Source organism: Capra hircus, chromosome 26 (genome assembly GCF_001704415.2).
Source record: "Capra hircus breed San Clemente chromosome 26, ASM170441v1, whole genome shotgun sequence".
Lineage (NCBI taxonomy): Eukaryota > Metazoa > Chordata > Mammalia > Artiodactyla > Bovidae > Capra > Capra hircus.
In genome coordinates, this window is record NC_030833.1 from 10,517,386 (window position 1) to 10,533,434 (window position 16,049).

General features: G+C 44.8%; 1 protein-coding gene across 13 annotated transcripts in view; it reads left to right on the plus strand.

Moving 5' to 3' along the window:
- The window catches only part of FGFR2 (fibroblast growth factor receptor 2), a 105,220-nt gene extending 89,373 nt beyond the window's left edge, over positions 1 to 15,847 (plus strand). For 12 of the 13 annotated variants that reach the window (XM_018041428.1, XM_018041430.1, XM_018041429.1 and 9 more), the window contains 5 exons: positions 7,190 to 7,312; positions 7,870 to 7,940; positions 9,226 to 9,363; positions 11,036 to 11,141; positions 14,143 to 15,847. In XM_018041428.1, coding sequence (XP_017896917.1) covers positions 7,190 to 7,312; positions 7,870 to 7,940; positions 9,226 to 9,363; positions 11,036 to 11,141; positions 14,143 to 14,307 — 603 coding nt within the window. In that variant the 3' untranslated portion in view covers positions 14,308 to 15,847. Of the gene's footprint in view, positions 1 to 7,189; positions 7,313 to 7,869; positions 7,941 to 9,225; positions 9,364 to 11,035; positions 11,142 to 14,050 lie in introns of all 13 variants that reach the window. The other variant, XM_018041433.1, reaches the window with a different exon arrangement.

The following is a 16,049-nucleotide window of genomic DNA, read 5'->3' on the forward strand; positions in this document are numbered from 1 at the left end:
GGAGTTGTGTCTGTGTGTACGTGTGCAGCAGACTTTGCCAGCTGACGAGTCAGACAATCAGATCCAGAATGTGGGACATTTGACAAGACATTGCTTCAAAATGTCAGAGTCACAAAGGATTGGGAAAAAAAAAAAAATCCTGCAGAGAGTGTTCCAGATGAAAAGAAGCTTAAGAGTCATGACAACTAAATGTACATGTGTGATCCTGGACTAGGTCCCTGTTCTGGGTGGGAGGTAGGGGGACAGCTTTTGTAAAAACTGTTTATGAACACTTAAATATGTGTATGGACTGTATATTAGATAATGTGGCTGTTTCACTGTTAAATTTGGGGGCAGTGATAAAGGTCTTATGTTAAGGTAGGAGATACCTGCAAATGAAGTCTGCAACTCATTTTTAAATGGTTTAGCCACAAAAAGTGCGTGTGTGTGTGTGTGTGTGTGTGTGCGTGCGTGTGTGTGTGTGTGAATGTGTGTGGGGAGCCTGGGTGTAGAGAGAAAAAGAGAGCAAGGAAGCATAAGAATTGAATCTGGCAAACATGGATATCCATTGTTCTACTTTACCTTTACTGTAACTTGGAACGATTGCTAAGTAAAACCCTGGGAAGACATCCTGCCTGCAGGCTGCCAGATCTGACTCTCTGGTCCTTCTTGCTCTGTCCTCCTGCTCTGGTGTGGAGGGAGGATGATTTGGGGGGCTCAGCAGGGAGTTGCTCTTGATAAAAGTGGTAGAAGGCTGGCCTGGTGCTTTTATTAATCCTTCAGCAAATATGCCTGAGTGTTCCTGATTCGGATGCCTGGTGTGCTGAGTCAGGCTCCCTGTGGGTGACCGGAATGGATGTCGTCCTCAACCTCTTGGAGCGGGCACTGTGGGGGACAGCAGGTGAAATCAACAGTCAGTTCAGTTCAGTTCAGTCGCTCAGTCGTGTCTAACTCTGTGACACCATGATCCACAGCACGCCAGACTTCCTTATCATCACCAACTCCCAAAGTTTACCCAGACTCATGTCCATCGAGTTGGTGATGCCATCCAGCCATCGCATCCTCTGTCATCCCCTTCTCCTCCTGCCCCCAGTCTCTCCCAGCATCGGGAACTTTTCCAATGAGTCAACTCTTCGCATGAGGTGGCCAAGGTATTGGAGTTTCAGCTTCAGCATCAGTCCTTCCAATGAACACCCAGGACTGATCTCCTTTAGAATGGACTGGTTGGATCTCCCTGCAGTCCAAGGGACTTTTAAGAGTCTTCTCCAACACCACAGTTCAAAAGCATCAATTCTTTGGCGCTCAGCTTTCTTTATAGTCCAAATTTCACATCCATACATGACCACTGGAAAAACCATAGCCTTGACTAAATGGACCTTCGTGGGCAAAGTAATGTCTCTGCTTTTTAATATGCTATCTAGGTTGGTCATAACTTTTCTTCCAAGGAGTAAGTGTCTTTTAATTTCATGGCTGCAGTCACCATCTGCAGTGATTTTGGAGCCCCCCAAAATAAAGTCTGACACTGTTTCCACTGTTTCCCCATCTATTTCCCATGAAGTGATGGGAGCAGATGCCATTTTCTGAATGTTGAGCTTTAAGCCAACTTTTTCACTCTCCTCTTTCACTTTCATCAAGAGGCTTTTTAGCTCCTCTTCACTTTCTGCCATAAGGGTGATGTCATCTGCATAACTGAGGTTATTAATATTTCTCCCGGCAATCTTAATTCCAGCTTATGCTTCATCCAGCCCAGCGTTTCTCATGATGTACTCTGCATAGAAGTTAAATAAGCAGGATAACAATATACAGTCTTGACGTACTCCTTTTCCTATTTGGAACCAGTCTGTTGTTCCATGTCCAGTTCTAACTGTTGCTTCTTGACGTGCATATAGGTTTCTCAAGAGGCAGGTCAGGTGGTCTGATATTGCCATCTCTTTCAGAATTTTCCACAGTTTATTGTGATCCACACAGTCAAAGGCTTTGGCATAGTCAATAAAGCAGAAATAGATGTTTTTCTGGAACTTTCTTGCTTTTTCCATGCTCCACTGGATGTTGGCAATTTGATCTCTGGTTCCTCTGCCTTTTCTAAAACCAAGAATAGCAAGGAGAGATAAGAAAGCTTTCCTCGGCGATCAATGCAAAGAAATAGAGGAAAGTAACAGAATGGGAAAGACTAGCAATCTCTTCAAGAAAATTAGAGATACCAAGGGAACATGTCATGCAAAGATGGGCTCGATAAAGGACAGAAATGGTATGGACCTAACAGAAGCAGAAGATATTAAGAAGAGGTGGCAAGAATACATAGAAGAACTGTACAAAAAAAATCTTCATGACCAAGATAATCACAATGGTGTGATCATTCACCTAGAGCCAGATATCCTGGAATGTGAAGGCAAGTGGGCCTTAGAAAGCATCACTATGAACAAAGCTAGTGGAGGTGATGGAATTCCAGTTGAGCTATTTCAAATCCTGAAAGATGATGCTGTGAAAGTGCTGCAGTCAATATGCCAGCAAATTTGGAAAACTCAGCAGTGGCCACAGGACCGGAAAAGGTCAGTTTTCATTCCAATCCCAAAAAAAGGCAATGCCAAAGAATACTCAAACTACCGCACAATTGTACTTATCTCACATGCTAGTAAAGTAATGCTCAAAATTCTCCAAGCCAGGCTTCAGCAATACGTGAACCGTGAACTTACAGATGTTCAAACTGGTTTTAGAAATCAATAATAAATGAGGGCATAAAAATAAGCATGTTGAAAGACTGAGAATTGTGCTGTGGAGGAAGCCCCTGGCGTGGGGGCAGGAATCGGAGGTGGGGGTGGGGGGACTCGAGAGGTTTGGGGACCAAAGGTGATGGCTGAGCCCTCCTGCAGAGGGACAAGCTGTATGGAGGCAGGCCCTGCTCATTCAGAAGCTGAGAGCCCCAGTCAAGACTCGGCTCTTGGTGCTGGGGAAGCCTCGAAGGGGCTGCTGCTACTGCTGCTGCTAAGTCGCTTCAGTCATGTCTGACTATGTGCAACCCCATAGACGGGCAGCCCACCAGGCTCCTCTGTCGCTGGGATTCTCCAGGCAAGAATACTGGAGTAAGTTGCCATTTCCTTCTCCCCTCCAGGGGGCAGTGATTTGGATCAGGTTCGCAGTATAAAGCTGGCTACTTGTGACTATGGTTTCAGCTAAGGTTTATTGGCTCCGACAGATACCAGAGAAGTAGATTGGTTTGGGATGTATTTTGCCATCAGGACAGTTAATGCATTGAGTAGATATGGGAGGGAGAGGAAGAGGGACCAAGGATGACTGCTGGATTTCCATCTTGAGAAACTGGACGGTGGTGTGATGGTGGTACAGCTTATCGGGATGAGGAAGATGGGAGGGGCAGGGGCGGTGGCAGGAATTGATTCCTGTGGGAAGCCCCAGGTGCATTTCCAGTATGTCCAAGGGTCATTCAAGGGCAGATGTCCGCCAGGAAGCTGAAGGCTGCAGCTCAGCTCTGGGGGGCTAGGCGAGACACTGGAGCCAGTGAAGAAGGTATAGGTTCAGGGCACGAGAATGGATGCGTTCACCTTGCGCAGGGAGGTTGGGGAGAGGCAGAATCAGAAGCTTGCAGTCAAGCCCTGAGAAACCTCTCAAATCCAGAGATTGACTTACAGCGCGGGAAAAGATGGAGGAGACACCCTCAGAGGAGGAGGCGGAAACCCAGAATGTGGTTCAGAGGTCCAGAGAGGAGTCTCGGGAAGGCAGGAGGAGCAGAAAGAAGATGGTTGAGTCCCGCCCCACCACCCGTATTGCACCCCAGCCCTGAGGATCGCAGCCTTCCTGCTTTGCTGTGTGGTGTGGTGGAGAGAGAACTGAGGATCAGCTGAACTCTGCAAAATGGAGAAAAGAATACATTTTAGAATGACATACTGAAAGTACTCTTATTAGTAGTACTGTAATCATCATTATACTGCTAATCACTACCACTTTTTGAGAGCTTAATGTCCACCAGGCCTGGGGTAAACATTTTACATACAATGTTGTCCGTAACCCCAGAATAACTCAGAAACAGGTGTGTTTATAATCCCTGTCCTATGGGTAAAGATGCTGGGGGCTGTTAGGAACCTCCAGGAAACCTTTGAGCCCAGGTGTGTGTGTGTCACTGTGCTCATTTCTGAGATGGGGACTCGTCAGTTCAGAGAATAAAGAGGCTGGTCCCACACCTGGCCTTTTGGTTTTCTACTCTATCTTGCTCTCAGGTATTCCTGCCTCTCTAGACCAAGAAGAGGACCACTGAGAGGCATTTGGGAGTTGAAATCAAGAACTCAGGAGGAGTGTGTAAAGAATTCTGTGTGTATTTCTCAGGTGTATATGAAAAAGACCACGAAGATGAGAAGAAATGCCCTGTGCTGGGGCTTCATTTGTCAACCCAGGGTGGAATAGAGGGGACAGAGTCCTGTTTCCTAAAGCTTTGCAGTCTTGTTTCCAAAGCTCTTTGCCAAAGGCCGCCTATAATTAAGGACCTAGAACAGATTTGAGCAGGTTCTAGATGATCTTAAGGATGGTACCCTGAGTGGAACCTGCTTCTAAAACTGGAGGGCTTATTTCGGGTAGTGGAAAATGGAGAAGCAGGGAACAGGTCAGATCCCAGCTCTGCCACACGGATTCTGTCCCGGTGGATGGCAGTGCGTTTGTTAGAGACCCGCCTGAGGAACTGTTGGCTGTGACATCTGGCTCACTGCTGATGGAGTATAATTAGAAATTCAGCTCAGTGGACATTGACGGGGTCAGGCTCTGTGCTGGGCATGTGAGATAAACCTGCAGTCCTGTGCTTAAGTTGGCAACACTGGAGATGGACAAGCTAAGAGACACTGTGATGTGTACAGCAATACAACGGGTGATGTGGTGTTTGAGCCTTATCCCAGTTATGCAAGCCTTTCTATTTTTAGTGCAAAGTACACTAATTTTTCTTTTTTATAAAATATTAAGGACAGTTAAACCTCCAAGGTGTTTAACTTGAACAGCTGTTTTTATTTTTGCTGTTTTTTTTTTTTTTTTAAGCTTAGCGTCCTCATCTTTTAAATGGCTATGATAACACCCATCTCATAAGTTGCCTTGGAAATTTAACGTGACCAGCTGTGCAGAGGCACCCAGCACACTGTCAGGGTCATAGAGGTATTCGTCTTCCTTCCCTTAGGGACCCGTTGACCTTCGTTTATTTAAAAATAAAATGGAATACCAAATATTCCAAAGAGCTCTAGTTATGTAAAATGGCCAGCTCTTTGCACTGGAGAACAACTCAGATTTCTGCAGATGATGTAAATTTGGCTTGACATTGATTATTTTCTTTTTCATGGGTATTGGTTCCAAGTCTCTTCTTGTTCAGCCCAGAGGGTAGGCTTTGGTGTTTCCCAGCCCCCTGGGACGCAGGAGGCTAGTGATGGATTCTGGCTTTCACAGTGAAAATGGAGGTCACCATCATGGTGACTCGTAGTTGAGCCCTTATGTGTGGTCGAAGCCCCGTGCACAGGGAGCCAGATTCTTCTGACCGCACGGCTTGCCAAACGCACAGAGTCTTGTCAGCGGGGAGCACACCACCGGGAAAGTTTGGCCCAGGACTTGGAAGTTCCATTTGAAGAGGCCTCCAAAACCAGGAACCCGGCTCCCACCCCGACCGGATCCCCGGGCGGCTTCTGGGAGCTCTCACATTTCCTGCTTCCATTCTGGCCAGGCACAGGCAGTGTGTGGGCTCCTTTTGCTTTCCCTTCAGTGACCTTAGCCCATCCGGGGGGCCACAGACGCAGATAAAAACAAGGAATAGTTGGAGGGTGGGCAGAAAAAATTATTCCTAATTCATTCTTCAGGGAGAGTTTGGCTTGCTCTTTTTTTAAAATGGCCTGTTTCTTATAATATCTATCTAAAATCAGCCCCATCTCACCCATATCAGAGGGGTTGCTAGGAGTCTCTCCTCCATATAATAGTTTGCCTTTGCCCAGAACCTGAGTAAAAGGCTTTGTTAGGGATGTTTGTTTACTTCTGTCTACCTCACATTTCCAAAAATAGGAGGTGATGATTTGGGACCCCAATTACTATGTATCCTGATGAAATTTTGGTGTATTAAAGTACAACTAAAACGCTTTCAACAGTTTACAAAAGCATATCATTTGCAGAAAGGAAATATAGACGTTATAAGGACTAGAGCTTTCTGAGACTGAAAAGATCGCGTCAGAACCATGAATCGGCTGCCCTGTAGTAAGCATCTCAGCTCCTGGCCCCTGTGTATGTGACAGACGTCGGTTGGGTCCTATGTGGGGGCCAGGTGTTGGGTGAGAACTGGACAGAGAATTTGGATAGATAGGCAGTGATTTTGATATAAGCCCGGAACAGATGTGACCAGCTCCTTCAGAAACAAAATTTGAGGGAAACAAAAAAAGATGCAATAGGGCTAAGTCTGGAAGCACAGGGACGGTCATGCAGTCATTGTGGCCTCCTGTGGGGCATGGGGGGTGGGCAGTGATGAGACCCCGGATAAGCAGGTGGCAGTGGGGACGGAGCTGGGTGGACAAATTGGAGAGGCATTTGGGAGTTGAAATCAAAAAGAACGCGGGAGGAGTGTATAAAGAAGTCTGGTGTGTATATCACAGGTGTGTACGAAAAAGACCGAGAAGATAAGAGTAGAGACCTTGAACTTAAGGTGCCAAAGGGACGTGGCAGTGTCCTGTAGCCTGATAAAATGAGAATCTGGATCCCAGGAGAGTGGTCAGGATAGAGATAAGAATTTGAAGATCTTTCCTATGTAGCTAAGAATGGGAGCCATGAGGATGTATGGAAATATACAGAATTAATGGGGCAGGTCCTCTGTTTTGAGGGAGAGAGGAGTTAAGCCAAGGAATCTGAAGGGGTGGGGAGAGAGGAGGAGAGTGAGCCAAGAGAAGGATGGGGTGGAACTCAGCAGGGGGACAGCCTCAAAAATGAGCAAGAAAACAGGGTCCTGAACTGCAGAGGGGGAAAAATTGCATTTGAGTCTTCACAATGTGAAGGATGCCAGTCAACTGAAGTTAAAAAGGCGTGTGGTTTCTTATCTGCCTTTGCTCTTTGAAATAGTTGGGGCCTTAGTCTTTAATTAGAAAAGAAACAGCAATTTTTGACCTCAGTTGTATTTTCTGTCTACGTTATAAGATGTGCCTTTTTATCCTTGTAGCATTTTGAAATAAGTTTTTAAAAAATTTTTTTATTTCAGTGCATTCATCGAGATTTAGCTGCCAGAAATGTTTTGGTAACAGAAAACAACGTGATGAAAATAGCTGACTTTGGACTGGCCAGAGATATCAACAATATAGACTATTACAAAAAGACCACAAATGTGAGTCTATGGTGACGATATGGTGGGAGAGGGTTAGAGGGGTGGCATGGAGCGTTCCAGGTGAAAGATAATGTTCAGAACTAATAGACCAATGCCTTTTTATTCCTGCTCATTTGCGTTACTCCTTACAAACTTCTCAATAAGCAAATTCAGGCTTAACTCTAAGAGTTAAGACTCTTAGTAAATGTGAGCCAGTCTTATATACTGAATAATCAGCCTCTAGGATCTTCATAAGGCTCCTCGTCCGGAAATTCCCTAGCAAAGATTGGAGCTTGTGAGTTTCTGGGTTAATTTTCACCTAGAAATGGGCCAGGGTGTGTCAACGTGCAGGGGAAGATGTATGATCACGAGGAAACGACCCTTTATCAACATGTCCATGTCTGTGCATCTCCCACACTCTGCGTAGTCCCCTTGGAGCGTATTTTTTTCACTAATGACTCTCCAACAAAAACCATTAGAGTGTCAGCTCTTAAAATAAACAGGGCACAGCCCGGTGGGGGCTGCTAAAGTAAACTGGTTTTAGTATATTGGGTTTTACATTTCTTCCACGCTTGCAGGGCCGACTTCCGGTCAAGTGGATGGCTCCCGAAGCCCTTTTCGACAGAGTGTACACCCATCAGAGTGATGTGTGAGTAACTCCCTTGTCGCTGCCTTCTCCCTGGGGTTGACTTGCAGAAACCTAGTCCATTCCTTGCCTTCCTTCCTTCTTTGGTGCCTGCTGCATTTCACACATGCAGAGAAAGTGCAGGAGCCAGCCTTAGAAAGGACGGATTTTCTGCTAGGCTGGTAACCAATGCTCTGTTACTAATCTGCCTGGCTTCAAAGCACACGGGAGGTGGAACCGCTAACCTGCTCCTGCCAGAGCGGAAGCTCCCCCCTTGAACTTACTCACGGATGTGCAAGTACAAAGCTGCTATCTAATTTGCCAAGCTGTTGGCGTGTTCTTCGCGCTCTTCAACTTTTCCTTCTTGAGAGTGGTTTGTCTTATTTTCCCCATCCTAGGTTTGTCCTTACAGTGGGGAGGCTGGTTGGGATGAGATCCACTCAGGGGATCTCCACAGAGCCTACTCCCTGTTTATCCTTTGAAAAATGTCCAACCTTGTCTTTGCAGCCTTGATAACATTACAGCAATAGAGTGAAAACTCTACAGTATTTCAATTATGATACACTTAAAAATACTATCAGGGCTAGGCTCCAAGCAGTAGTTTAGAATTCTAGCTTTGGAAATCTGGTGGAAAGATGTTACCATTGTGAGAAACTGGGTGAGAGGTAGAGGATCACACTGTTCTATTTTCATAAGTTCCTGTGAATCTATAATTATTCCAAAAGTTAAGAAGTCAGTTGAGCTACTCTTACTTGTGTGGGCGGGAGGGTTTCTGGGGCAGGCATGGAGCCTGTGGCACGGCCACTGGTTCTCTTCAGCAGTCCTAGAAGGAGAGCCTTATGGTTTCCAGTTTTGCAGTGAGCTGCTTCTCTTGCTGTATACACAACTGAAGTCAGTTTCATTTCTGAAACTCACCCTAATAGAATCAGTGAGGGTGTGTTTCCAGCTTAGAAGCTCATGTTGATAACACTGCATAAAGACAAAGAGTTTTATTTGAAAGTGGTGGAAGGAGGAAGAAAGAACCAAATCTCCATCCCTTGTGTCCCCTTTCCACCCTCCCCAAAGAGTGATGGTTTACCATCACTTATCTGTTGTCTGCTGATGGAAAATTCCATCAGAATATCTCCTCCTCATCATCTGGGGATGCTTTCTGGGGACAGGAAGGGGCAGGTTGGATGAACTGCAGGAGGGCCCCGGTCATTTGTCTTTGAATGTAAGAAGTGTGGGGGAGTTTGTTTTCTTAACTGGGTGTGTTTAGGTTTCTGTGATTCAGATGGGTTACTAATGCTGTTTTCTCCCCTCTTTGCAGCTGGTCCTTCGGGGTGTTAATGTGGGAGATCTTCACGTTAGGGGGCTCGCCCTACCCAGGGATTCCCGTGGAGGAACTTTTTAAGCTGCTTAAGGAAGGACATAGGATGGACAAGCCAGCAAACTGCACCAACGAACTGTAAGGGCTCTTGTCTCTCCTGATGCCCCAGGGAATCCACCACGCCACTAACACTTCTCCTGGCTGGTTCCGTTTCCTAAGGCCCCCAGGTTTCTAAATATGTCCTGAGAAAAAGAATTGCTGAGACTTCCTGGGCTCAATCCCAGAACTGAGATAGAGAGTTCCATGGACAGGCCTGACTGTCCAAAAGAAAAAGCATCCTTCTGGGGTGGTATGGAGTGAGCTTTACACCACTGAGGTGTTGGGTGCTTGGCTGAGGGCTCCCAGCCTTCCACAGTGAGCCCCGCAGTAATCTTCCTGGGCCACTGTGCTATCCTCGCTGTTCTTCAGAGTGAGAGGAAGATACATCAAGCCTTCCCTTATGCACAAGCCTGAGACCCATGTGGCTGCCTCCATTTCTTATGAGTGGTCGGTGGCCTCTGCACTGTGAGAAGAGAGTGGGTGCTTCTGCAGCCTCTTTGTGACCTATGCTATTATAGATGGATTTCGACCACAGCCCTCAGGGTGAATGAACTAGTGTCTGCTTACCTATATTTTACCCATATTTCAGTGCAGAGGATTAAAAATTTGTCCAGGTGCTAATATAGTCTGACTGTTAATCCTGATCTGACTACAAAACTGGTTTCGAGCAAAATCTACCCTGTACTTTAAGTGGAATTACTTGTGTTGGTGACAAGCGTCTTGTGCAGTAAAATCAGTGCTTTGAAAAGGAGTCTCTCCTCCCAGCTCCCAGTGTCAACTAAGAAGAGGGATTGTTCCAGAGACTGCGGTCTCTTGGGTATTGTTTCATGGGGATTTTATATCAGTAATCCCATGAGTGCTTTTCGGTGCACAGTGGGCATCAGATGAATGGTCACATTTTATAGTATATTATATAAAGCCATTTATTGTGCTCCTTGTCATTCCTGGGGCTTTTTCTACTATAGAGGGTCTGTCGAAACCCATTGTCAAGATAAGGCCTGGGAGCCTAGGCCTGTCCAGGAGTTAATCAGGAAGTGAAGGCATAGCTCAGTGACGACAGATTAATTCATAAGAACCTTGCCTTAATGTTGTGCTTTTCAAATTTCAGTTTTTCAAAACTGAGGAACCTTTGTCCAGAGTGTCGGGCAGATAACAGTAGAGCAGCTTTGGTCCTGGCAGGGGCGTGTGGGGAGGAAAGACTGGATTCCCACCCGCCCCTACCTGGCTCTTCCCACAGTGTCCAGAAGTATGGAAATGTGATGCCCTGTTATAAGTCACTGCCACAGGGATACCAGAAGTCAACCAGGAAAACAGATAGAAGTGTCTTTTTGGGTTTTTGGCCATACTGTATTGCTTGTGAGATCTTAGTTCCTTGGTTAGGGATTGAACCCCAATCCTTGGTGGTGAAAGCGCTCAGTCCTAACTACTGGACCACCAGGGAATTCCCAGAAGTGTCTTTTTTGATGGTGTAGATACTGTCCTAAGCATTTTGGATAAAGTGATGTTTTTGTAAATCAGAGTGCCTTTCAGAGGAACTGAGCAGTGCCCCTTTTGGCAGAGTGGACCACCACCTGCCAGTTCAGTTGCTAGGGAAGTTCTGATACGTTTTCATAATTGAGGACATCCCTCTGTACTGACTGTTAAGAGTGGCTTATAGCCACACCCCTAGTCCTCAGGGAAGTAACTCATCAAGGAAATCCATCTCTTCCAGGTATATGATGATGAGAGACTGCTGGCATGCAGTACCCTCACAGAGACCCACCTTCAAGCAGTTGGTAGAAGACTTGGATCGAATTCTCACACTCACAACCAACGAGGTAAGAGCCTCCTTCCAGAAGCCAAGGGTCCTTGCTAGGAAACCCCTGTACAGCTTTTGAAATGCAGCCTCCCCAGTGGGAGTCTGGGGTACAGTTTATCATTGTTCCCGGGCTTGGATAGACTGAAACCATGTTCCTCCCAAACCCTGCCTTTTCTTGGAACTTCATCTTGAGAGTTCCGACTCACAAAACCAGACACAAGGGCCCCAGCTGAGGCTGCCCCTCACTGTGGCATGTGGGTGGTGGGTCCATGGTGTGTGTATGTAGGAAGATGGGGAAGGAGGAAAAAAATGTCCAAAACCACAGCATTTGGATTTGAGAGGGAAGGAGCTGGGGTTTCTGTGCTGGTTGGATTCCTTGCCCTGCTCATTAGTGTGAGGGCTGCTGGTCATTACTCTGAGGGCTGCTGGTCATTACTCTGAGGGCTGCTGGTCATTACTCTGAGGGCTGCTGATGGTCCCTTACCAGTGAACTTGCCGGGATGAAGTGAAGTTGTGCCATTCTAGCTTCTATATAATGCAGGACATAGACCTACATGACCCTGTGTAAACATACACAGAGTCACTTCTTTAATGAGTGACTTACAGGATTTTTAATTGAAAACTTCTGATAAAATATGTATTTTCTATAAAATAGTTATAACCTATAACTACAAAAGAAACCCTCTTCTGTCACTCACTGTCCACACTCAGCCATGTCAGTGGCTACTTCATGCAGAGAGAGTGATCTTTGGTTGTAGAAAGAAAGTGATGTGAGCAGGGAAGGTGATGAACCCATCAAAGGCAGAAAAAACCCCACAATAGAGAGAAATAGTGAATGAATTAGAGATATATAATGAGGATATAGAGCAGTGTTCCTCTAGACAGGGGGAGAAATCTCCCGCAATTGTCTTAATAACAACAGAAAAGGTTAAAACTGCCTAAACATTTTAGAAGGAAAAGGATACATTTATTTTAAAATAATGTATTTAATAGTTTCAGATTGATTTTTTTTTTTAATAATAAAATGTGATTTGAAACCTTAAGCCAGCAATATTATCTGTGTGTCTGACTGTGGCTGATAAAGGGAGAGATTGCATTTAAATGAACACAGCTGACCTTCAGAAGTTGAAAGGAACAGTTCAAGGGGAGAAAAAAAAAAACCAACCAACTTTCTTCTCCTGCCAAAATTGTTGTTTCTAGTATAAGTTCCTTTAACCCTAGACTTGGAATCCACTGATATCCCTAGGTTTTTTTTTTTCCCCCTATCAGATCTGAACATTTACGGCTTCAGTTAGAAACTGAAAAAGCACTAAAGTTCCGTTTTAATGATCCTGTGTCCATGCTCTATGCCATTTATTTACATATTTACATTTAAAGTGGGCCTGTTTTCACCCTGAAATTTACATCTAGCATCCTAAAATTAAAAAAAAAAAAAGGCAGAATGCCATATTGTCTAACGGATATAAAAATCGAAGTTCTTTCCTTCTGAAAATCATTACCACATGCTGGAGAAAAATGGTTCCATTTAGGACAAAATTTCATTTTTTTATCATTGTAAGCAAAAAAGTTCTCTTTTGATGTGGTGGGCGTGTTTGTTTCCAGTCGTGCGGCTCTTGCTGGTGCTGTTGGAGCTGACACATCCCCCGTTCTTGGATGGGGACTCTTTTTCTTGCCAAACCTGGTGATGAATTATAGGGGTGGTTTTTTTTTTTTTTTCTCTCTGTTAAAATGTATAGTTGCCAACATCCTGTGGGCCCTTCTTTGATGACACCAAGGCTGGTTGTGCTGTGGTCTACACCTTTTTGTCCCCTTCTCAGCAAAACCATGTATCATGGTATACTCCTTGGCTTTTGGGGGTATGAGCAGAAGCACCCCAACATGCTAGCCTGGATGAGGTAGTGAGACCCAGTAGGGCCCCAGTTTAAAAATCTTTTCATAGTTTGCAAACCTTTTATGTCAAGGACCAGACAGTCAATATTTTCAGCTTCATGGGCCTCTTTGTGGATCTCTGTAGCAACAGGCACAGACAATGTGTAAATGAATAAATAAACATGTCTACATTCAGATAAAACTGATGAACCCTAAAATTTTAAATTTTAGGACATTTTACAAAGTTTAATACCATGAGATGTTATTCTTCTTTTGATTTTTTTTTTTTTTCTTTTTCCCAACCATTTCATAAAGTTAAAAGCCATTCTTAGCTCACAGGCTGCACAAGAGCAGATAGAGGATTTTCACCCTGTTTTAAATCGAAAGAAGTGTTATCTGGGGGCCATTGGGTGGGTTTTCCGACAGTAGCACCACTAAGTGCTTCAGGCAGCAGAAGAGCCCTTTTTGAATTTCAAACCTGCAACACTTTGAAATGTAACCTGCGTTTTCCTAAACTGTTCTTTTGCTCTCCATTATGGATGTAACACACATGAGTCTGTCCAGGCCTTTTTTGAACCTGTTTACACTTTCAACTCAGAGAGCTTCTGAGGGTAATGAATTGCATCTGTGAAATTACCCGCTGAATGAAGACATATTCCCTTTAAATTATCCTAGAAGCTACAATAGTAAAATGTGATTCGTGACATAAATATTCAGGGTCTCAGCGCTGGAAAGAGGTCTTGGACTTCCACAGCTTCTTGCATCTTCCCCATTTTGCTGGGCATGGATTTGAACCATGTGGTCTATCAATGAGTCCTGGGGTCTGTGCCCATTGAGGTGACCACTCAGCTGGGTATTAGGGTTCCCCACTTGGCAATAGTTTGTAACTATTGAAGGGTAACCTAGAGGAGATAAAGTCGGGGTCTCAAGGTGGTTTTGGCGGGAGCTAGGCTGGGTGGGTCTCTCCCTGCTGGGGGTGCCCCCATCCTGTCCCGACTCCCATATCAATGTCCCAAGAGCCTGTGTTTGAAATAAAAGTCTTCTCTTCGCTTCTTTCAGGAATACTTGGACCTCAGTCAGCCTCTCGAACCGTATTCACCTTGTTATCCTGACCCGAGATGAAATAAAACGTCTCTCTTCCCTTCTTTCAGGAATACTTGGACCTCAGTCAGCTTCTTGAACAGTATTCACCTAGTTACCCTGACACCAGGAGTTCTTGCTCTTCGGGAGATGATTCTGTTTTCTCTCCGGACCCCATGCCTTACGAACCCTGCCTTCCTCAGTATCCACATAGAAACGGCAGTGTTAAAACATGAATGGGCCTGTCCCCCTGTCCCCAAACAGGGTGGCGTCAGGAACTTAGCTGTACTGAGCAGGGGGGGCCTTGCCTCCAGGAGCCTGTTGTCTTGGCTTGTATATATGGATCAGAGGAGTAAATATTTGGAAAAGTGATCGGCACACGTGTAAAGAATTGATTATCCAGTTGGAGACTTGTGATCTTCACCAGGAGAACAAGAAGGTTGTGGGGGCGATGGACTGCCATGGGCCACCACATGCTTGGGACCCACTGTGGGTACTGGCTGTGGACCAGCCGGACTTGAGGCAGACACCCGTTCTGCCTGCCTTGTGAATTTTGTAATAATTGGAGAAAATATATGTCAGCGCACACTTATAGAGCACAATTGCAGTATATAGGTGCTGGATGTATGTAAATATATTCAAATTATGTATAAATATATATTATATATTTACAAGGAATTATTTTTTGTATTGATTTTAAATGGATATCCCAGCACACCTAGAAAATTGGTCTCTCTCTCTTTTTTTAAAAAATATAGCTATTTGCTAAATGCTGTTTCTTACACAGAATTTCTTAATTTTCACCGAGCAGAGGTGGAAAAGTACTTTTGCTTTCAGGGAAAAATGATATGACATTAATTTATTAATGAATTGGTAATATACAAAACAATCTTTTTTTTGTTGTTGTTGTAATTTAAGTGGCATTTCTATGCAGGCAGTGCACCAGACTAGTTAATCTCTTGCTTGAACTTAACTAGTTACCAGATCCTTTGAGAAGAGAAATATTTACAAAAAATGACTAATTTGGGGGAAGCGAAGTTTTGGTTTCTTTGTATTTCAGCTCTGCTGTCAGATGATTGTTCTTTAACCACCTAACTGCCCGTATTAAAAGAGCCCATTGATGAGAATGTGTGTTATTTTGGTGCAGCTTGGTTATTGGGCCCATAGACCTTTCACTGGGCTTCCCAAGACAAATGGTACCAGCGTTCCCTTAAAAAGATGCCTTAATCTGTCCCTCAAAGGAGGAACTCTCGTCGAGATGCTAAAAGAATGTTCTGTCCAGCCGCTGGCCTTCTGCCCCCCTCCCTGCCAAGTTGCACATTGATCAGATTAGCCTGTATTCTCTTTGGCGAATCTTCATCACGGCTTCCAGATTCGCTGGCAACAGAGAAGTCTCTTAGAATCTTCATGCCCCATCGGAGAAAATGGAAACATTGAGTTGTTCTGCTGATAGTTTGGGGGATCCTTCCATCTTTTTAAGGGATCGCTTCCACCTCCTCTGGCAGGACCTCACCGAAAGATCCTGCCCGATGCCAACGTCATGTTACTGCCATGGTGTTCGTTCTGTATGAACGTGTTGTGTTTTGCTTTCAAAACACCTTCTCACTCTGCTCTGGCTGTGCGACATGAATGCGGATGACACTGATTTTTAACGTGTTATGAAATTGGAGAAAGTATTTAATAAAACCTGTTAATTTTTATACTGACAATAAAAATGTTTCTACAGATATTAATGTTAACAAGACAAAATAAATGTCATGCGGCTTATTTTTTTAACCCTTGTGTCTTACCAAATGGTTTCCCGTGCTCGGAAGCACTGACTCAGTGCTGCGTGGTGTGATTGCCCGGAAGGAAGGCAGAGCTGGGGAGGTCTGTTGTTTGCTACAAACAGGTGACTTCTCAGAGGGCTTGGCCAGGACCCAGCAGTACCTGGGACAGGTGGATCTAGTGGAAAATCAGAAAAGGCTGTTCAAGTCCT